Source organism: Oxyura jamaicensis, chromosome 3 (assembly GCF_011077185.1).
Source record: "Oxyura jamaicensis isolate SHBP4307 breed ruddy duck chromosome 3, BPBGC_Ojam_1.0, whole genome shotgun sequence".
NCBI lineage: Eukaryota > Metazoa > Chordata > Aves > Anseriformes > Anatidae > Oxyura > Oxyura jamaicensis.
Window position 1 is genome coordinate 38,176,940 of NC_048895.1, and position 23,999 is coordinate 38,200,938.

Sequence of the window (23,999 nt, forward strand, 5' to 3'; positions counted from 1 at the left end):
TCTTTCCGAAACTGAAAGTTAGCAGCGAGGCTTACATGAATGCTGGAGGTGAATGTACTTGGATTGCTTAGGTGCAAAGAGAAGAGCAAGTTCCAGATGTGAGGGTGTCACTTATTAGTGTTTCCTGACTTGGTAAATGGTAACAAATTAGGCCTTGTGAAATACCACAAAATGTCACATTGTGATGAGATAAATGTCCTTTCAGTCACCAGATAGGGAACAAACCCCAAAAGCCAGAAGGCTATATTCAGACTGGGAGTCTGCCAGAATCAGTCTGGTAGGCTCAATGGCACACTGCAGAACATTGCTCTAACATTTTTGCTCATTTTGGAGATCAATCTTACACACATGGTTATTGAAACACTGATAATACAGATTTATGTTATGAATTCTCTGAGCTTCAAAGACGTATATAAACTCTTTTTATGTGATGGTATAAAGTGGTGTGAGATATGTACACTTTGTTTTGGATGAGAAATTAGACTATTATTTATAAATAAGAAAATAGAAAATAAAAATGTAAATCCTATATTAGCTTGCTTTTGCCAACAATATAGATTTTGGATGGCATTTACTCTGCTTTTTCATTATCCAATAATGAAAAAAACAAACAAACAAACAAAAAAAAAAAAACAGTAAAGTTATATTAAAGAAATGATATATCTTGGCTGGTTCCTTGCAGTTCATCTCCAGACCACTCACGTCTACTATTTCACTGAGGCTACATAGGGCCATGAGAGAACCAGACTTCATGTTACTATAATTTTTAAATATTGTGTGTCTATGTGTGGTAAGGGCCAGATTTTTGAAAATATGAATCCATCTGGGTCTGCTAAGCATATTACAAAAACTGCCTTTGCATTCATCCCTCCTTCATCCAGCTTCACCAGACACACCTTCTTTTCATAAATCTAAAATTTATACTTTCAAAAAATAATTTAAACTTCAGTTCTTTTCCAGCTCTTCCAACAATCTGCTCTCTTCATTTGATGACCATATTAGTGCAGGAAGACCTTTATGTGCACAGGTGGGGGGGTAGGTGGGGAAGCTTTTGAAACCTCTTATTATAGCTTATTATAGCACTTTCTATCTGACTGCAGATCAGACAGATTTCTGTAGCATAATGTAGAACAAAAATGTCGAACAGCCAAGTAATTCACCTTTAAAATGTATTTAAATAGATTCAGTAAAAGTTGCAGCCAAAACTTGGTGATAGCTTTAAATAAAAGCTTATGGGAATAACATAGAATGCAGTACAATTCAAAGATATTTTTTTCCCTAAAATTCCACTTTTTCTTCTGATTCACTTCTACTTACATCCGAAGGAGGAAAAGTATCTGTGACATTGATCTTCCAATGATATTTTCAAAAAGTCAGACACATTCCAAGCTATCAAAAGCCACTCTTACAAAGACAGATATTAAATAGCTCATTTATCATATGATTTCCTCATTTTCAAATACAACTATAGCTGGCTCCCATCACTGGTAGACATTTAAATAAGAAAATGAAACATTACTTAGGGGTAAGCTAGTATCAAATCCTGGGGACAGTATTAGTACTACTGAGGTTATCAAGATGACTGTTTTATAGTAGGAATTTAATATATTCAGGTATTCAGGCTACTCAACATGCAAATGATAGTATTTGTAATATACAAAAGCACTTACTGAACCAGTTCACACAGACCTAGATGTTATTCTCAGGAAATGTCAGGAAATCTTTAGTTCTAGTCTTTGTCCAGTTTAAACAAACCCCTTTAAGGATATATTGAGCACTGCTTGCCTAACGTACCAGTTCATAAAACAGAATGGTTCCCTGCTGGTCTAACATATACTCAAAACAAAGATTCTCATTACAGAATGGAACCTTTGATAATACACTGATAGGGGTTATTCTCTAAAGAGCAGGTCTTGCTAAGCATCATTACCAGTGTAACACCTCTAAATATTCTGCTTCTATTAGAGAAATAGCTATTTGGAGAAAGGCTGTCTTGGCCTGAAACAAGAAAATGCTAATAACAATGCCACTCAATGAGGAAGATGGTCTTAATTTCTCTGTCCCTTAAATTACTTTAAAAAGAAAAAAAAAAAAAAAAAAAAAAAGATTCTAGATTGATAAAAAAGACAACCTTAAAGCTTGCACTAGCCATTTTTCTAGGATTATGTAAGAGACTCTGGTATAACTGTGATCCCAAATTTTTTGGGAGCTTTTGTGAAATTCCTTGGAGTTTGAGCCTATTTATTCATAGCAACGGGAATGCAGAAGACGAAAAGCATTATTCCCTAAAGCACTTGAGGCATAGCTGAGAGCTAGCAGCCACTCAGTTCCAATTCCAACCATATCACTGACTCATTGTGTGGGTTTGGGATAGCTTGCTGTCTCCTGACCCCAATCCTGCAAGAAGATTCAAGTGATTGGATAGAACCTCACTGAAGCCAATATAGAACCTCACTGAAGCCAATATAACTACACTTACGCTTCTTCAGCAAGAGATGGCATTAGAAAGGCAAAAGGTAGCACATCAAAGTCTCATTATTAGGAGGCTTAGTTTATGACCAAGTTATAACTGGAAGCCAAGAATACTGTGCAAATGTACAGCTGTACATATATATACACACACACACACACACATATATATATATAAAAGGCAGCAAATTAGTGAAATAAAGAGACAAAGGCAGTCATTAGCCTTCCACAACACTAAGTCATAAACCTGAGCTGGTATCAATTTTTGCAGTGCACAAGTAAATTTTCCAAAGACCAACCATTAAGCTTAATAATTATTTTATTAAATTTAAGATTAAAATAGTCTAATTTTTCCAGAAGAACAAAAGGATATGTTTTGATATGAACACCAATAACATTTAAACTGCAAGATCTAGAAAAGCAGATAAAGGGTTCTCTGAGATAAAGACAATAGTCTCAATTCAGTTGGAAAATATTATTTAATTGCCACTGGCAATTCTTCTCAACTTCTTAGGTTTTCTCCACTGTTCCTGAATGATTCTTCATCTTTTTGACTATCAAACTCACAAGATTTGGGCAAAAATACCTTGCTCCGGTCAACTCATTATTAGTTCAGGTCCTATTTTTACTGTAGCAAATTCCTGCATATCCTCCTCTTGCTCAGACCTTTCCTGCACTACTTCCCACTGACTTCAGTGTGGAGATGCAAAGCAATAATCTAAGACCAAAATTTGCAAAAATTGTGTGAACTCCAGCTGTTACATCAGGAAGACTGGCTTAACTATTCATCTATGGTCAGTTGCTAGAGCTTCATGAAGAGGTTTATGGATCTAATTCAATATTGGGAAAAGGGAAGGGGATGTTTTGAGAAAACACAAGAGCAATCTGTGCTCCTCCCAACAGCCACAAAAAGGGAAAAAAAATGCAGACAATGACATACTTCCAGGCTCCAGGCCAAAGTGACGCTGCTGCTCTACCAATGTTGAGAACAAAGCACTCAAAGAGCATGAAACAGTTAAAAAGACATTCCTAGGAAAGGAGCAGGGATTCAATTGTCAGGGCCTGTGTGGAAAGATATGCTGCCACTGAGGGGGGCTGTGGAAAAAAGAGTCTGAGGAAGGTGGGTGTTCCCCAGTGCCTGAGAATTATGGCCCTTAGGCAAAGGCAGGCATGTGTATAGATTGATTTATTGTTCTGAAGATCTGTTTCTACTTAAACTATTTAGTTCTATGCAACTAATACATTCTGTTATAGAGGTTGTTTGGTCCCTTTATAGAGCTATTGCTCTCAAGTGCAACCAAGTATTCGGTTAGAAGTGGGACAGTAACTCCAGGCATGATCTGAGAATGGGTGAGAGAGGGAGGTGCAAAGGGAGCCTAACAGGGTCAGGGGAGGTTCAGGTTGGCTATTAGCAAAACATTCTTTTCTGAGAGGGTGGTCAGGCAATGGAACAAGCTCCCCAGGGAAGTGGTCACAGAACTGAGTCTGCCAGGGTTCAAGCAGCATTTGGACAACGCTCTCAGAAAAATGGCTTGATTTTTGGGTGGTCTTGTGTGGAGCCAGGAGTAGCTGGACTCAATGATTCTTGTGGGCCCCTTCCAACTCAGGATATTCTAAGATTTTATGAACTGGCACATGGAGTGCTCTTGAAGAAGCCAGGAGGCACAGTTAACATGGTGTGATGGGAATTATTCACAAGCTTACAGTGTGCTAAGATGCTTTCTTAGACTCATTACATCTTGACAAACCAACTCACTTCATACAATTTTTTCTCAAGCTCACTTTATTTCAGTAAACTCATTGGCTCATTTGCTATTAAGCTGTCCCAACTCTTGCCAATTTTGGCTTAAAAGCAAGCATATCAGTTTGACATGAAATACAGAATCAGCTGAATTGCCTTTATCAATTTTCACTTGGTTCTTTTCCCAAGTAATTTCTTGGGAATCCAGAGAGACCTGGATGGGCTTGAGAGGTGGTCCTGTGAGAACCTCACGAAGTTCAACAAGGCCAAGTGCAAGGTTGCCCTGTGTCAGGGCAATCCCAAGCACAAATACAGGCTGGTCAGAGAATGGATTGAGAGCAGACCTGATGAGAAGGAGTTGAGGGTGTTCATCGATAAGAAGCTCAAAATGAGCCAGCGATATGCGCCCACAACCCAGAAAGCCAATTGTATCGTGTGCTGCATCAAAAGAAGTATGGTCAGCAGGTCAAGGGAGATGATTCTCCTCCTCTACCCAGCTCTCATGAGACCTCACCTAGAGTACCACACTCATCTCTGGGGCCCCAACATAAGAAGGATTTCAACCTGCAGGAGTGAGTCCAGAAGAGGGCCACGAGGATGATCAATGTGCTGGAGCACCTCTCCTATGAAGACAAACTAAGGCAGGTTTTTCAGCCTGGAGAAGAGAAGGCTTCTGAGAGACCTTATAGCATCCTTCCAAGTACCTAAAGAGGGCCTAAAAGAAAGCTGGAAAAAAGACTCTTCATCAGGGACTGAAGTGATAGGACAAGGAGCAATGATGTTAAACCAAAAGAGGGTAGATTTAGATTAGATGTAAGGAAGACATTCCTTATTGTGAGAGCTGTGAGACACTGGAACAAGTTGCCTAGAGAAGTTGTGGCCAGGTTTTTTCAAGACCAGGGTTGGATGGGGCTTTGAACAACCTGGTCTAGTCGAAGGTGTCCATGCCAGTGGGGGAGGGGTTGGAACTAGATGATCGTTTAGGGTCCCTTCCAACCCAAACCATTCTATAATTCTTGTTTTTGCCTTAGTAGGACATAATCTTAACAAAACAAAACGAAAATAACCTTCTCAGTCTAGACAACCAGAGAGTTGCTTAACTCTATGTAGCAATCTGAAGAGCAGGGGTATTAACAGCAGTGGACGCAACATCAGGCCCAGGGCAGATTCCACGAACACATAATAAGAATGTTCAGAACTTGTATCTGGACAAATATATGTCCTTGAATATTAATTAAATTGTGAATTAATTTGTGAATTAAATTGTAAATATTGCTTTCAGTATTTCAGAAAGGATAATCTTCTGAAAAGCTCCAATAATAAGAAAGCAGGTAGGGAACATACAGTAGTAAGAAATTAGTTTAAAACGAACAAGAGAATGAACAGCTAGACACCTACAGAGCCCAAGAATTAACATCTCAAATGCAACCACTTAGAGACATTCAGAGACTCTAACAAGCATTGCCCATAACAAAGTAGTTTCTTTTTTTCCACCAAAACTAAAACACCCTTCTCCAGCACTTTCACCTCCTTATATCTTGTATTTATTGTGAGACAAACTTACACAAACTATGGTTAAGTTTAAAGACTCTGTGAGATGAATATGCAATCTACACTTTGGCTTGTATACAGGAAAAAGTAACCAGACGTCCTTACAAACCCAAAAGACGGAGTAGCTTTATCTACCTTCTAGACCAAAAGCCAGCCTGGCCACAGTCTTATCAAGATTTAGAGAACTTGTCATCATTCAATCCATTGAGAAGGGGAGCCACTTTCCTGCCACTAAACATTAATAATTTTGTCTGAAGTATCTGTGGCAGACAGATTCATTTCTTACTGGCTCCATCTAGGCTTGGTAGCCTTACACTTTACTAGCAAGTACTATGACATGACAAATGTAAGCACAGTGAGAAGGCTGGAATGTTATATGCCTTAGATAGTAGAGCTGTTCACAAAAACTTCCACGATAAACTCACAGAGACTTTACTTTTACAGTTTGACAGTGTAGTTCATGAAACCCAGAAGAATTTTTTCAGCCGATATATTTTCTACCAATGCAAAAGCTGACACCAATATTCCTTATATTCCTAAACATTTATTAACAGATAAATAAAAGGTGTTTTGCATGCCAAAATACTTTACACAGACTAACCTACGTTAGTCTGTACTGGAGATAACTTTTTCATAATAATAACAACACCTTTACAAATAAATAATTAAAAAAAAAATCCCCTGCAAAAATATGAAGTGCCAGATGTCCTTAAGATATCAAGAACAGAAAACTTAAAAAATGTTTATTAGAAAACTCTTCCAAGAACAATGGGCCTAGATTTTTTTCTTTGACTCAGTCACTAAAAAATTAGAATGACTTTTTGGTAAGGAGTTTCTCTTTAAAATAAATAAATAAATAAATAATAAAAATTGGAGTAACTTAGGGAAAATTACAATTCCCAACATAAAAGTAGAGTAAAAAAAAAATGTAGAGATTTTACTTTCACAACAATAGTATTGAAGTGATGACACAGATATGATTAAGTAACTGACTGCAAAGACTTTATACAGATAAGAAGCACATTTTAATGTACCTGGTCCCATCAAATGGACTGATGAAACCTAACCTCTGCCTACCAAGAAAGAGATTATGCATTAGACTATCCTGACATCCCTCCCAGCTCTTTGCCTGGCTACTTCAAGGACCATGAGGCAGACAATGGCTGAAAGATGCAGTGACTGATCATGCTTTGGCTCAGAGGACCAAAGAAAAATAGATGAAAATGTTTTAATTTGGCCACTTAACACAGAGAGTAACTTGTAGCTGGACCCAGATTACAATCCCTCCTCAGTTAACTGTGTAGAACAGATTTTGGGAATACATCTTATATTTTCTTCCATGTGCATCATGTTATAGTGGCCTAAAATATGAGGCTTTGAAGCCAAATGAATTGAAAATGAGACTTCCAATTTGCAGTCCTACTGCTACCCACAACACACTTCACAACACTCTGAAATAATTTCAGTTTGGAGGTATTGCTTTGTGGAAGGTGAAATCTTTCTAATTTGGCTTGAAAGAGATGAAATAAATGTTGAAATATCTTATTAACCTATGGAAAATAACTATTTGGTTTTTACTCATTTCTATCTGGCAACAATACTTTTGGTGATGACTGTTATTATCTGTGTAGAAATAAACACATGCATAAATGCAAAAAAAGATACTTTGTTAAAATCCATGCTTAAAGATGATAACTTTAGTATTAAAGGAAATTTCATCTTGAAAATGTAATAACACAAAAAATAAAGTCTTAAATATATCTATAATTCTAATAAAATGCAAAGATGCATCTGACCACTTAAATACTTATTTCCTGACTTCTGCCATGAAATTCATGTATTTTTCTTGTCAAAGTGGCCAATATTTCAGACTATGTCTGTCTACCTTCAGGCAAGATGGAAATCACTTTCCTCCAGAATTTGCATATGAAAATTGAGGTTGCTCTAAGAAAAGTTAGTCATCATCTTCCAATGTTTTTCTTGGAACTGAAGTAAAGATTGCTCTCAAAGAAGCTGTTTGCATTCTGGACTATTTGGTTAGGAAACTCAGCAGGAGATAAGGCAAGAGAACAAGAGTGGAGGTGAAGTAAAACCAGTGACATAATGATCAAGCAAAAAGAAACAAAACTCAGAAATTAACAGAAACGTGAAACCATGTGTTTGCTCTAAAACACAGAAGCAGTAAATGGGGTAAAAAGATGGAAAAAAATTGCGATGTGTAAAAAAGAATGAGAAAAGTCTTGGTGAATAGATTATATAGAGAAGGAGACCATCTTAAAGAGGCTATGGTGACATACCCTGTGCAGATGAGTAGCTATGTTGGGTATACCGGGCCATACATATATTACAGAATTCATAGCTACAGGACCGACAATACAAGCAAATATCAGAAATGATTAAAAAGAAGCGATCACTAGAAAGAAAATAAAGAAGTCAGCTGGAGAACCACAGAATTAGAGATATCCAGTGCAGAAGGCAGGAAAAAAAGATGCCTCCAACCTTGCTGTATCAGATAAGAAGACTCATATCAAAAGTTGCCTATTCATAATTACATACTGACATCAAAACAACTGTTGAAACAGCAAGGTTCTTCCCAAAAACGTAAAAACAAAGACTGTTCCTTGTACTCATGCCATAACACCTGCATGTAGCCATGCACTTACACTTAATGGATGTTGTCATTATGATAGTTGTTTGCATTGGTTTGGCAAAATGCCTCAGTATCTAGAATTCTAGATACTAGAATACTATGCATTCTAGAATCTGGCCTGATGAAAGTCACAACACTTAGGAGAGATCAGAGACTTTTTTTTTTTTTTATACTAGATCTTTCATTTTGTTCAAGCTTACAATTGATACACAATGGTTCGTTTACAATTTCAAATAGAAATATTTGTTCCTGTCTTATAAAACACCGAGGGGGATGGGACACGACTTAAATGAAGGTATTTAAAAGTAATTTCTACCAGAGATCCAGCTTGAGAAATGTATCTCAAAATTCTTATTTTTCACAAATTTTTCCTTCAAAAGTAATGCTAAAAATGAAAGTTCATTCTCTCCTCCCCTAACCAAAAAAAAAAAAAAGATGTTTTCATTGAAAAAAGTATTAATTGCCAAAAGTGCACAAGGAAGAAAAAAAAATACTGAAATATTGAGCAACATGTCTCAGCTGGGCACCAAACTGTCTCTTTGTGAGGCACTGCCTCAAAGGATTCTTCCTAGCTTCTGAATCTTTGCTGTATTTGACCTCTTTCAAGTATGTTTTCCAATGTCTATAATTTAACACAGTATTTTCTGATCAGAAAGCTGTTTTAATCAAGTTAAAATTTTGAAATACTCTCAGAAACTGAGGAACGTTTTAATTGTTCAATTCAAAGACACATAAGCTGAATACTGTTTTTGAAATGTTATTATAAATACCCATTGTAAAACAAAGCCTAACAGCATGCATCCCAGTTGATTAGATAGAAATAAGGAGAGTGAGATTCAAGTTCCCAAGCCAGAAAATGTGTCTGCTTACTAATATCATGCTAGGACCTTTTAGTTTGTATCGCAAGAGCATGCCAAGCAAAATGTGACCCCATTGAACATACTACACATTTCCATCATTTTCCTCTCATATTTCCAGTCTCTATACATTTTTTCTACTCTTTTCTTCCATTTCCAAATTTCTTTGCAAGTACATATTCCCATGTCCCTGGATTTCTCACTCTCAAGTCTGACTCACTGGTTCCTATTATAAGCGTTAACAAAATATCCCTTAAATTACCCTGAGAGGAATTGCTTGCGCTATGGGATTTAATGCCCTCCTCTGCAAGCAGAAGTGGCAGCTTACCAATATGCTCCTCACTGTGCAACGTACAGATATCCAATGCCAGACTTTAAATTGCTCAACAGCAAGTTTTAAATCATCCTGCCGAGGAGTCTGTAGGGAGACATACCAGTCTTTCTGCAGAGAGAGATCAATGAGCTGTGGAGACATGCTGGCCAGGAATCTCCCTTTCATCTAGATATACACAGTGTGACACACCAGGTGCCAGCTTAACTGCTATTCTTACGGGAATGGGCAACTTTTACATTTGAGAGACAAGTGCTTTTTTTTTTTTTTTAGTATAATTTTTAATGTGTCAAAGATTTATTGTGGGAGTTAAAGGGTTGAATAAAGCCAGCCAAAAGATATTCTCTAGCTTAGTGTGATGCAAGATAACAGGGACTTACAGAATTTTACCATCAAGTTGATCCTGCTCCTGAACTCTCTTCTGCTGGCATCCCTGATAAAGTAATTCTCCGTTCAGTGATGTGGCTTTTCATAAAGGCAAGGGCCGGTGTGAGTCCATGAGCAATATTTACCTTATGCACATACTTAAAAGGTACCTATATCTGCCCGTGTCCCCTTCTACTTTTCTCCTCCTGTCTAGAGATTCAAGTTTAATTCCTTATTTATGTAAATCTTTGCAAGTTGGCACAAGCCATGGAATGGCAAACATAGTCTGAAGAAACTGACACTTAAGACAGTAGTGGGCAAACGAGTGTCAGTATCCCACTTGCACCCTGAGAAAGGTAAGGTGGATCTATGGCCTTGTAAAAATGCTTCTGCCTTGATCTATTTCTACTAAGCTCTGAATCTGCATCTAAGGTCTAATAATACTAACCTTTGACAACAATGAAACTTTTCTTCTTTTCTTTGTTCCAACTTCATTTAAACATACAAGTTCTTAAAAGACTGATTTTGTTACTGTCATAAACCAGGATGTGTACCCCATCAGTAAAGACAAGATGAAGTTACAGCCCTAATGATGCTTGTTGCTGTCCACACCCAATGAGATTTTTTTCAAAATAATTGTATTTTTTAGCTACCAAGGATTTGTAAACTCTATATTTACACAGCAGCTGTTCCACTTTCCCCCCCCCCCTCCACTCCCTCCTATTCTTTTAATTGATCATAAATTTTCAAGACTTCCTTCTGCAGAGGTTTAATAGGTGTTGCCTCATGAGCTCTTGTACCTTTTCAGTCCTAGGACAGGCTGTTTTATCCTCATTCCTAAAAAAGCAGTAGGGTCTGGTCTTGTAGGCCTTTGCTGGACATCAAGGAAAACTAAAATATTTATTTCTCCAGTGCTAGGCCAGAATAATAAATTGAATGCTGAATATCTTTACCTCAGAAATATAAAGAAACCAAGAAAAAAAGGATAAAGACAGAAATTTATGAGAAAAGAGTTAAGATATTAACTTTGTCAGTTTGCATGAGACACCTGCTCTCTGTACAGGAGAAAAAATATGAATTTCAAGAGTGGTGGTGTGATCCCTTAAGAGTTTTCCTAAGGTGAGACTTTTGTATAATTGTCACTGCAGTTGTGCGTTATCTGACAGTATACATTCAGAGGTCAATATACATCTCAGGGTATTTAGCAAGTGAATTAAATGTATAGGTTATGAGGATGCTGAATAAGCATAAGAAGTTTTTAAGGTTCAAAATCATATTCTTTTTTCAAACAGCATTGAAAAGGAATTAGGCAACATGTTAGCTCTTCTTGGTTTTCTTGCTGATCACATATAAAGTGCAAGCTATACTGTCAGATACCATTCCGGAGTTTTCAAAGTACAAATACAAAGCATATCCTACCAGTGACATTTTAGAAGTATAATGAAAGGACAATAAGACCAAAATTTAAGGACCCAAACCAGGCCTCATTGAGTTTTTGTTCATTTCTTGTAAGTTGCTTAATGAGAAAAAAATATATTACATTTAAAATTTTCATTTAAAGGTGTTTAGCATCAGCCTAACTAAAATATTATTTAGAAATATATAAATAACCCAGATAACAATTTTGATTGGAATGCTCCAGTTAGGCTTTACAGAGTGACCACAAAAAATAGTATGGTTAGGAAAATCTTTTTGGCAGACTTATTCTATCATTGTAATTTTCAGGTGCATTTTTCTTTTTATTGCTACTGTATTTTAACAGTTTATTATGCATAATTTTCTCTACAGATGGTATTTTCCAGTTCTGCTTTATTTCATCTGACAGAATTGAGCAAAAGCAGTAGAAAATTTTGGAAAAATTAATTTGTTTTTAACCTTACACCATTTTTCTTCATCTTCTTCTAAAGAAATATGAAGTCTGACACTTCAGTGTTTATCTTTTACATATAAATGCCTGGGAAACCAATACACAATTTAAAATGCTGACTGAAAAGTGTTTAAAAAAAAAGAATTGACTCCCTGGTAACAAAGAGTTGTACCACCTTAGGAAACACCATTTACGAAAAGCCTTTGAGTAAATTATTGTAAAAGAGTGTGGCTCATCTTTGCAGAGACTAAATAAGAATCAGTCAATGTTAACAAGTAATTCCTTTCCCTACACAGTCTATATGTAAACTGAGATACAAAATATTTTAGAAAAAATACCCAAACCATTCTAGAAACATAGTATAACGGTTTATTAAACTAAATACCAATGTAGTAGAAGAAAATGGGGAAAAAAAAAGTAAGAAAGATGATTAACCCAAAAAAGAAAACAGAATAAATTATAATTTTTATAAATAGCGATCATAATGAAAGTATGCTACATGAGGCAGCAGCCTAGGAAATAATTCACCAAAGGTGGCAATACTTAAAGTCTCACCATAAATGCGACTTGATTTTTTCCGCCAATGAAAAAGCACAAAAAGTCACTTTCACGATTAATGGTCTAGACTGCTCTTCACCTTTCACCACAGAAAATAATGCAACTTATCTTATGCAGACAGGAAGAATTAACAACTGTTCATTGACAAGACACTTAACAGGAAATTCTCACCTTCCTGAGGGTTAATAACATTTTAATCCAGGATCAGGATTGCATCCCTCAAATTTTACTGCTGAGACATCCATATATTCTAGACACCAGTCACTTCAATGTAAAAAATATCCCTAGCATTTGATGGACATAGGCCATCACAAACTAGAGAATTCTATTAAACACTTTAAAATGTATTACACTAAATTCCATGCTATGTCCTAAACAAACAAACAAACAAAAAACAAACATTCATTCAACTGAAGAGTTAAAATCCAGTTTCTTGATTTTTTTATTTTTATACTTTGTTAATTTCAATGGCAACAGGTGTATTTGTCACATCACATGTCTATACTGGCTGAGATTTTCAAAATCATCATGATTATGTTTTGTATGTTCTTACACCTTTTAGCAACACTTAATATTCTGTTAAGATTTTTCTCCTCTTGGAATTTCAATACTCAGAAACCTTCATATCACAGCATCCTTCCTATCAATAAGAACAGTGGAAGTATCAGGTCAAGCAAACAGTCTAAAGGACAACTTCAGATATCAGGCTGAACTATGATGGCAGGCAAAATATTTTCCACAGAAAGGCTTTGATAAGACAGTTGTTTATCGAATGGAGATACTTCATTTGGGGGAAAAAAATGTACTACCTGGAAGATATTTACTCTTACTGCCAATTAGGACAAAATATTTTAGTACCTAAAAGGCAATGAAGAGCACTGAAACAGCACTGTGCCAAACTTTTCTTAGGTGAGCACAGAGAGTAAAGGTTTCCAAACACCAAACCCTGCCCTCAGCTGAACAAACAGAATTTACAAAGTGGAAGACTGAAACTTGACGAGACATGTCAACATCTACATAAATAAATAAAAATATATCTTTGATTTTCAGGATGGATCATTTTCAGTTTTAATTTCAGTGATTTCCTGGTTTGCAGTTACACATTCCTGCCCGTACCCCTGTGAATATCACCTCCATCTCACCTGCTCTGAGCCTTGGTCTCTTTGCTGTTCTTTCCCAGAATATCCCAGTTGCCTTTCCCAGTGTAGGCCCCTTTTCAGTGTCCTTTCATTCCCCATCACATCCCCAACCTAAAGACATTCTCTAGGCAAACATGTTCAGTTCCTTTCAGATTAAAAGGCACCCTTGGCCTAAAAGGGACCAACTTGGCAGATACTTTTTCCCTGCTGTTTCAACACACCCTTAGTGTATTCATACATGGAACTGAAACAAAAAATTAAATGATTGTATCACAACACTATTCTTAGCTTCAGAAGTATAAGAAAAATAGGAGAAAAAAAAATTGTACTCTTTTAGTTAATTTCTTTTATAACAAAATATTTAGTAGAGAACATTCGGGGGAGCTTTGGAGGGTTTATGTTTGATTCTAGAATAATAACCTAGTACTTTGGAAAAAACAAATGGCAGTTTAAAATACTGTTCTATAGAGGTAATACAAAATGAAATTAACCCGTATTAAGTTGGTAGGTAAGTCTTTGCATGGGAAACTGAAGATAATATTTAGCTGTCAAGTCAGTTCTGAAGAGATGTACTTATTTACTTAAAATTAAGTCAGTAAAGTGAAATTTGATTGCTGCAGTATTGCACTGATATTTGTACCATGCTCTTCCAATAGGAACAGATTTTTTTTTTTTTTTTAACTGAGACAGACTCATTCCAAAATGTATCCACTTACACTAAATATATATGGTATATATGACATTGATCATATAAGTACATTGATAATAAGTCCTTAACTAAGGAAAGTGAACAATGATTTCCAATTTTCTGTGACATTTACTCAGGGTGAGTACTCGTGAAGAAGAGACCTATTCTTACACAATTACCAAAATATGGACTGATACCAAGAGAACCTAAAGAACCTAAAGCTTTGGTCCTGTTAATGTTAAGGCACAGAAGTAGTGTCATTATCTGTACACTGAAATCACTCAAGTTGCTAACAGATGTAGAATTATGTAACCATGTTTACAGTTTTTGTGTTTGTATTTAATTTGTCCTTATATGACATTTATTACTTTTTAAACAACTAATTCTTAGCATCATTTTTATAAACAAAGAATTACCACAATGTAATGTCTGCACGCAGATGAAAGCAAACTTCATAACTCTTCTAATACATGGAACAAACATTATGGCTAATTTTTCAAAACTACTAACTTAATTCTTTATGTCATATATACCACAAGGCACATGTCTGTGGGGTTGTGATTTGGAACATGGTTCAGTTTAATTTTTTTTTTTTCTCAAGGTGGGATCACTAGACCTTTTCTTCTCTTTTTGCTTCCCCTCCTTTTTCCCCGACTTCATTGGACAAATATTTACAACATGTCATGTCTTGATGCCTTGAGTTGTTTTCAGTAAATACATGAATGGGGAATCTTTTTTATCAACTTTCAGACCTGAAACAAGTTTCCTATTGCTTGGATTCATAGAGGCTTAGCAGTTGTGTTCTACTAAAAAAGTCATTCACATAGCCAGCCTGAAAAACTTTAGCACAAACTGATATTAATGTCCCATTCCAAAATTATGACGACTAGGAAAAAAAAAAAAAAAAAGGACTGAGAAATTCCCAGTGCTAATGAAGTGAGGGTGACTGGTTTCTGTGCAATTGTTCTCAATAACATTATCTGAGAAAAGCCTTTGAACAAACAAACAAATGTACCTTTCCTGAAGAATAAGTTTGTTTTCCTTCTTCCAGAAGTCTTTGAAGTCAGAACTAAATTCATGCCAAATACTGAAGAAAGAATGTGGGGACACCTCTTTCTCTCCCATTTTTGGTTTCATACAGAAATACGCTGCAGTTTCCAAAAAGCTGTCAAAACAAAAACAAACAAACAAACAAAAAAAAAGTGACAAATTTGTCAACGATACCCACTGATATAGATATTTTTTTTTTTTCCTACTTAACACTGACATGGCATTTAATTATATTTGGTAGCAAATCTAAAATATAAGAATATAAAAACAACAGTTCTCAGCTCTTAGTATACAGGTAAATACATAATATGATCCTTCAGTAAAGTTAGAATCTGTCATTTATCACAGGATCATAGGTTCTGGTTTTAACCAAAGTATTTCCCATTTCAAAAGCTAAAATTAGTGCACTCTCCAGAGCCTGCATATCCAGACATCCACACCTGAAAGTGCTCCTTAAACAAAAGACCTCTTGTGTTTAATGCAATTTTCAGAAATCATAATCAATGCCTATAAAAACTGAAAATGAAATTGTTAAAGTTCTGTTAAACCTACACTACAATAAATTGGGATAGATGCATTAGATGGGAGCAAACAACAAAAAAAATATACTTCCCACCTGGGCACAAGAAGAAATGATTTAATGAAAAACTAAGCCAGGACCAACTATGCTAGAAAACAAGTATCTATCATTCTACTAGAACAATCTGCCATTTGCCTCTGAACGCAACAATGAAATTTAACAAATTACTGAATTTGAATTGCTTTTATTTCAGATTGAAGAACATGTAGAAATATTATATTGAATTATATAGGGAGGAATTACCTCAAAAACAAATTGCTTCATTAACTATTATTCCATTTCATTTTTGAGGTAAAGTTCTGTAAATACTGGAGCTTTTAAGAACATATTTCTCATCTGAAGCTCAACACAGAAGCCTCAAATGACACATCATCTCAGCACACCATTTCTTCCACTCCCACAGTTAACCTGCTATGGCAGGATGTTCTGTGACAGCGCTTGGTTAATCAGTAGAATATCTGTTTTGTATTTCTCCACATCTTCCCCCCCCCAAATGATTTATAGACAATTGAACTACTAAATCCCATTCTACTTGACTCACTTGACAATTTTTCTCACACGTTTATACCGGGTAAATATCATGTATCCTCTGATCCCATAGAACTACTTATAAAGAATATCCCTGACATACATAGGTCAACTGAATTGCTGCATTTAACATAACATTAAGTCATTAAGTGTTACATTTTTTTTTTTTTTTTTAAAAACATGTTTTCAACTTATTGAAAGACTAGAGCAAACACATCTGGGAAATCATTTTGATTTTCCTCCCAGTCTCCTCCCCTGATTTCTAGTTATGGAGCTTGTTACTGGGGGAAGTCACATAAAAGGCTCCTGTGATTTTTCAGAATGAAGTGGCAACATTTTTTAAGAAACTTGAGGAATACAGTAAGAGAGAGAGAAATCTATAGGCATTAGCTGAGTCAATGGCTTATTTTTAAGGTAGCTGTCTGAATGAAGGTCATTAGTGATTCGCAGAATATAGAAAGACCAGAAGTTAAAATAAGATTCCTTGACCTGAGAAACCTCTCTTCAAACTGTTCTGCAAATGACAATAAAGTAAAAAGAAATAGACAGTAAATGTCTATCCTAAGTAATGCTTTTAAATTTGAGGTAACGAGCTAGAATTCCCTTACAGGAAAACATTCCACAAAATGGGAAGCCAAGACAGAGTGAAATTCATATTGTAGAGGAGTATGCTCAAGAAAAAGTTGATGACTAACACAACCATCACTAACATTTACTGAAGACCAACTGGATAGCCAATGTTTTTTCTCTGGTGACTGAAAATCTCCCTGAGGACCACTTGTACAACTAATACAACCTTATGCACACATACAGCTGTGGCTAACAGCTGTAACTTCATTTCTAGGCATATAGACAGAAATGCTCAGCCAGTTTGCTTGCCTCCTTGGTAGTTTTTTGTGGATGTAAGGGAAATAAGCTGTTTATGAAATGTGTAACAGCAGCAAGGTAGCAGGTTGTAATTGTTAATGAGTCACATCTTTCTGGTAACTGTTAACAATGTACAAGGTATCAGCTGCAACAGACTCCAGAGCACAGATCTCCATTAATCTTTTTTTTTTTTTTTTCTATACATGCATATCTAGCTGTGAAAACAGTTACTGTGTATATATATATGCATATATATATACACACACGCGCACACACTTCAGCTGAAGGGGCCACCCTTTATTTAGTAGTTAATAGTCTCAGAATGCATTTAGAAGATACATGGAAACCTGCTTGCTATACTCTTGGTGCTGTCATTTTCATACTACAAGACAGTGACATAATTTACAGATGAAAGAAAAAGGAAATAAAGTGAAACCAAATGCATCAAATAAGAAAACACACAGCAATAAATCCTCTTATCGCCATGTTCTAGAAATATCTGATTTGGAAATGTTTACATACATCAAACTAGATATGTCTCAAAGCTGAATCCAGGAGGAAAGACACATTTCAAATACAAAGAGAAATTTGGATGATATTTTCATAACCCTAAGAATAGATATTATTCAAATCTCAGCCAGGCAGCAAATACCTTTTCTCTGGTGCTTTTCTGTGGGGGAACCCATTCAAATTTTCCTGTGGATCCTTCAGCAGATTTGGAAATAAAACATCTTTAAATACTATCAATACCATTCCTGACTGTACGTGCAGACACACAGACATTTTGAATCAAATAAGGAACTAGAGTTGAATGGGTTGTGTTCCTATAATTAACTTCTGCAGGATATAACTTTGGGAAACTTATCTGACCTTTCTGGATATAATTTCACCTATCTGAAAAATCAAATGTATTACACAAACAGGTATTGCAAAGCTTGCTTAGTGGCCATTTCTCAAGTGAACAAGTTCTTAGTCTTCTGTAGTCTTAGCAAATGTATTAAAAGAAAAGAATGTGCATTAGTGAAGAGAGAGTAGTCATGGAAGAGGGAAGGAAGGGCATGCAAGTTATTTTCCAGGATTAAAAGAGGTAAAGGAGGTCAGCGGCTTTGCTCCAAATAGCATGACTTTGAAAGCCTGATTAAAAGTAAGGCAGTGATGTTCACACCACTGTCTTATCCTGACATGGCAAAAGCCAAATTTTTAAAATAAATTTCAGACCAGTTTTCGTATTTCACATGTTGGCTCTGAAGGAGAAAGATATAAATTAGATCTCTCAAAACAGTGGAAGAGTTTCCCATCCATGATAAATGAATAAGGAAATAAGATTTCTCCCTTTCTCATGTCTTAATTTCCTTGGTTAAACTGTTTGTGTTATTCAGAAAAACAAACAAACAAACAAACACTGTAGACTGAGATAACTGCACTCACTGCTTAGTCAAATGTGGAAATTTGATGAATGATTTGTCGTAGGTTTTTGTGTGTGTGTGTGCTCCCTTGTGTACAACTATGAGACTATGTAAATTATTTTTTCTACTTGGAGGGATGGAAGAAATGGATGTACTAACTGCCAAACCAATTTTAATCAGAGATGTGTGGGGGAGGGGAGAAGTCATTCACATTGTAATTGGCATATTGACAGCATTGCTAGATAATAGGTCTGATCCATTAGAAATATTTTAAGAGCAGCTATGGATTAACCAATTATTTTAAGAGCAGCTATGGATTAACCAATTTTTCAATTCCATTTTGAAGGTAGTAAGAAATCTAAAGTTTATAAAATGATTTAGATTCAAGTCTGCTATATGCGATGTATTGGCTGACTAATTTTTTTATAAAGATGTATAGGATATGTTTGTGTATGTGGATGTATATAAATTCACACAGGAGGTCAAGCAGAAAGGGTGAGAGGAAACAGAGCAGTTGGAAAAAAATAAGAATAAAGAGACAAAAAAAGAAATAAACAGAGCAGTAGTAATTTCACATCAATATCAGTTGAAAAGGCTTTGGTGGCCAAAAAAAAAAAAAAAGAAAAGAAAAGTGACAGTAGGTTCAGGCATGTCCTAACATTTCTGAGAAATGGTGAACAAACACTTGCGCGTGCACACACCTGATTTTCACATACAGTGAATTAAATCACCTGTACGAGTACAGTTCATGCTTGAATGTGTGCTTAAATGTAGAAAAAAAGTTTCCTCAATTTTGCAATAGAGATTCTGTATTGTTTAACAGGTTATATATTTTGTTTGAAGTTCAAATATGGATATTTTGGACAACTTAGATGTAGTTTTATAAATTGCTAAGCATCATATATGCACATTTGAAGTTAAGAACAGGTACTCTTAGTGGTGGTACTGTGCTAATTTCTGAAGCGCTTGTGTTTCAGAAGCAGTTCTGACTCAGGTAGGAATTGCAGAAATTTTTTCTCCTTTAAAAACACATTCAAACATATTTGTACTTTTGCTAGTGATTTAATTTTCTGTATACAGAAATCATGTGTGTGTGTGTTGATGTATGTATTCACTATTTCTCAGAAATGCTAAGGTACATTCCAGTTTGATGAAAGTCATAGGTAAGACAGAACTACACATAGTCTACCAAAAGAAACCAAGTAAAAAAGACAACAGAAGACTACACATACCTCTTACTGATTTAAATCTAACATGAGTTTGATTTAAAAGCCAAACTGATTTGGCAGATCTGTAAACCTGTGCAAAGTTCTGCACCTGGATTTATGACTACATAGGGAAGAGAACAGTATATAGTTAACAGTAGTTTTTCCCTGGAAAAGTTATCCATGTGAATTGTCACATTCAGTCTTACTTTGTTTTACAATTATGAAAAGGCTTTGTATATATTTTCTTTGTGTTCTAAACATCTGAAAGCATTAAGGAGAGTTAGTTACATGACAGAATATAAATTCAGCAGTCACAAAATAATATGACAAAATGACACAGAACCATCATCCTGGTAATTAAGATAGCACAAGCCTGTGAGAAAACTTAACATGCACAGCATCCTAAAATGCCTTGCATCTTCTATTGAGTTATTTTGTTGAGGATCCTCTGTGCATAACAACCCTATTTTCATTTATTTTTTAATAATATCTTTTGTTTATTTTTTTAATAATATCATTACCTTTATTTTTTTAATAATATCATTACCTTTGTTTATTTTTTAATATCATTGCCTCTACTCAGTGCTGTACCATGTCCTGCATGATTACAAGTGAAAAAAAAAAAATAGGTTCATTCAAAATATGCTAGACTTAAATGTTGATAAGAACTTTTTTTTTAAAGCAGTATCTTATATCAAAAAATTGAACAATATGCCAGTTTAAGTAAACTACCAGAATGATTAATCTCTTCTTCCTTTTGCCAATTTATATTGTGTAACTATGGATTTTGTAATATTGCTCCTTAGAAAACAAAGGTCTCAAGAGATTTTTTCCTTTCCTCTAAAAAAAACTGCCAAACATTTGCAATGTTTTGAATCCTATGTCATCTCCCTCATCTCTAGTCCCTTACCTCCTATAAATTTATATTTAAAAGAATACTGTTTTAGTGCTTCAACTAGATGAAAATTAACAGTTTCAACAATGAAATAATCCCTGTACCTTTGAGTTACTATTTTTTCCACAACAAACATCCAACATGAAACATACAGAGGAAGAAACAGGAAATTATGTTTTGACAGTCCAGTTTGCCTCATTCATACAAATTTTGTTTCCCCTTCCCACACCTAAATAGCTAGGAACAATTTACAGTTTTAATATTCACATAAAATTGTCAATATTATCAACTGTATACATTGACAAGATGCTAAATAATGTTGTAGGCAGGATGAAGCTATCTTAGCAGACAGAACTTTTCTAATTACAAAAAAGAGTGTGTTCGAAAAGTTGTTCTGCACAGACTGAGTCACCCCCAGCCATCTAAAAATCAAAGGTCAGGAAACGTAGGTTAGAGGTATCTGCTACTTTCGCTATATTCTGCACTAAGAATTGATTAGCCACAGCAGACTTAAGAAATGGGGTTGAAACATTTCAAAAATTGGGTTGATGAAGTGTCAGACTGAAAAGCCCTTTACATGTATTTTTAAAATTTGATGCATTCATTTTGAACTTATCCAAATACATTCCTTTCTTAGCAGTGACAGTATCTTTGTTTAGATGAGGCGAGAAAATAGGTAGTATTTTCCACAGGGATCAAGTTTCAATGAAAATGTGACAGCCATTGGGGTTGATGGAAAGATTATGGTACATAAGGCTATTGCTCCAGACATCTGAATCGTTGATATTCACATATTAAAGCAAAGCTAAATAAACCATACTCCTCTGGATGTGAGGGAGTCTTTTCAGGCCAAAGGAGGTGTTCCCATCCCTTCTTCCAAAGATTACATGAGAGTTTCATGATATTTCTGGTGATCATTGTGCTGTTTTCTTTGGGATAGAGAACAAACCTTTACCTCATCAGCAGACTGATTAAGGTAGAACCGTCTTCCAGGCAGCAATTAAGAAAAGAAGCAGGTGCAAGATTTCCCAGAAGTGTTCATTTAAGACAGTGCAGAAGGGATCAGGTTTGTTAAAGCATTTCTGAATCTGCTTTATTAAGGAAGCCATCTCTTCAAAAGGAGGGAAGGCTTCAAAAGGAGGGAAGGAAAAAAAAAATAAAGAAAAATAAAAGGCAACAAGGTTGAGGAACAAACCAAGGAAGAATAGAAACAAGACTTTTTTTTTTTTCCTAGCCACTTTATCTCCATATATTGGAAGCACAGTGGGGTTTCAGCAGCAGGCTGAGGCAAGCACTGTATTGTGGAGGGGCTGATGCCAGTATTCCATCAGCTGGAAATTATTAAGGAAGGAATGACCTATATTGTATAAGTTATTACTGGATAGTTCCCAGATGAGTTAATAGAACTGTGACCTATTTAAACCACATCCTTTATGTCCAGCTTTTACAATTGCATGTACATGACAACAGCAATATAATATAATAAACCTTAAAGTAAATTTTAAAATACAGCAAGGAAGACGACAACAACTCTGGTGGCAAATCAAGAGAAAAGAGTGAAAACAGAAGTGGTATCTACATTTAAGTCACAGTCATTGTAAATGCTAACACGATACTGTAAAGGTCTTAAAAACAATCTAACTAAACAACTCAGGTGGACCATATGATGAAAGAAAAAACCTACTGAACATAATTGTAAACTGAAGCATAATAGACACTCACTGGAGCTAATCTCTCACAAGTTTCACTTCAGTTGTAACAGCTCAAAAGGAATATCTTAAATTTTTGAAAACTACTCAGTGAAACCACCTGCTAGAAATAGAGGTGAAAATAATGTGCCACATTTAAAGATTTTCATTCCTGTGTTTTTTCCATAAATTTTATTAGCCACATGATTATTTTTAATACTGAATTTATTGTTGTAACACTAGGTTTTAGTATGAATGGACCCCCACTATAGAAACTATATTGTTATCATTGATACTTAACTTTACTGTCAGTGTTACTTAGCTGTGTAACTGTATTTGCACCGTAAACTAATTTCTTATTTTTTATGGTAAGATCTAAGAGAACGTCCTCTACATAAACTGCACAATAAATTGCATAAAGTTGTACACTATGCCGAATATTAGATTTCTAAATTGTATGCCAGTCTACTAAAAGCTATAGTACCATTTGTTCATACTAGCGTTGAATGCCATTAAAAGGAAACATTTAAAACCAATAAAATGATTTAAGCAAGAAGCCCAATATCATTAAAAGAAAAGATAATGCTCTTACACATACACACACACACACACAAAAAAAATCATGTAAATAGTTAAGAACTTGCACTCATTTAGCAAATATTTTTAGAAAAGGACTAAGATCAGGGAAAGATCAATTACCCATATTTCAGAAGAAACTTTTTGACATAACTAAACTGCTGGCTATGTTTCCATTACTGCATATTTACAGACTTTGATATTTTGTCAGAGACAGGATACTAAACTAGAATGATCCAATCTGTTTAGCAGTCTGTAAGCTTCTTCTATACACATTTCCTTTTCCCACTGAATATTTACTTTTTGCTGATACAACTAATGTATACCTCCAGCCTGAAATGTATTACCATGAGCAACTGAAATCCACATGCTAGGAGCCACACAGCAAGAAAAGAGACCTAATAACAGGAAAGGAACCAACAAAAGACAAATAGCAAAAGAACAGTGAAAGATGGAGGCCAACAGCATACTCTTACCTTTCAGTTAAAAGTGTAGTTTTTATTATTATTACTATTAAATACCTCCCTCCATTCTGAGCTTTTCACCACTTTCTTTCAATCATTAACTCAATTTTCACTTCAACTTTACAATTCACTTTTGGAAAAAATCCAAACCATTGTGTGGAGGGTAGTGAAGCAGGAGGAACTTTTACTGTTTTAAAGGATTACCAGACTTAGGCGCTACATTTCTAGGTGTTGCTTTTCAGCATTGCCATTGTACCATAGTGTCTGCTATTTCTCTAAGTGTCATCAACTTGTCAGCTCATGAGCAGGTGTAAAGGCTTTGTTCCTCCTCAGATGTAATGTTCAGTGGAGCCAATGGAAGTCTCTGAAAAGTGTTGTGTCAGGAGTACTTTTTTTTTTTTTTCTCCCCAGGGAATTTAAAGGTAAACATTTCTCTTCAAAATTCATGTCATTTGTTGCTACAGCAAGAAAGCAACACAACATCGCTAAATGGATTATTAAAAGTTCTGAAAACAGAAGA

The 23,999-nt window shown here is 35.4% G+C and overlaps 1 protein-coding gene across 6 annotated transcripts in view; it reads right to left on the bottom strand.

Annotated features, from left to right (window-relative positions):
- Positions 1–23,999, bottom strand: part of FMN2 (formin 2) — a 159,382-nt gene that overhangs the window by 4,127 nt on the left and 131,256 nt on the right. For all 6 annotated transcript variants that reach the window (XM_035322377.1, XM_035322374.1, XM_035322376.1 and 3 more), the window contains one exon: positions 15,233–15,382. In XM_035322377.1, coding sequence (XP_035178268.1) covers positions 15,233–15,382 — 150 coding nt within the window. The remainder of the gene's footprint in view (positions 1–15,232; positions 15,383–23,999) is intronic.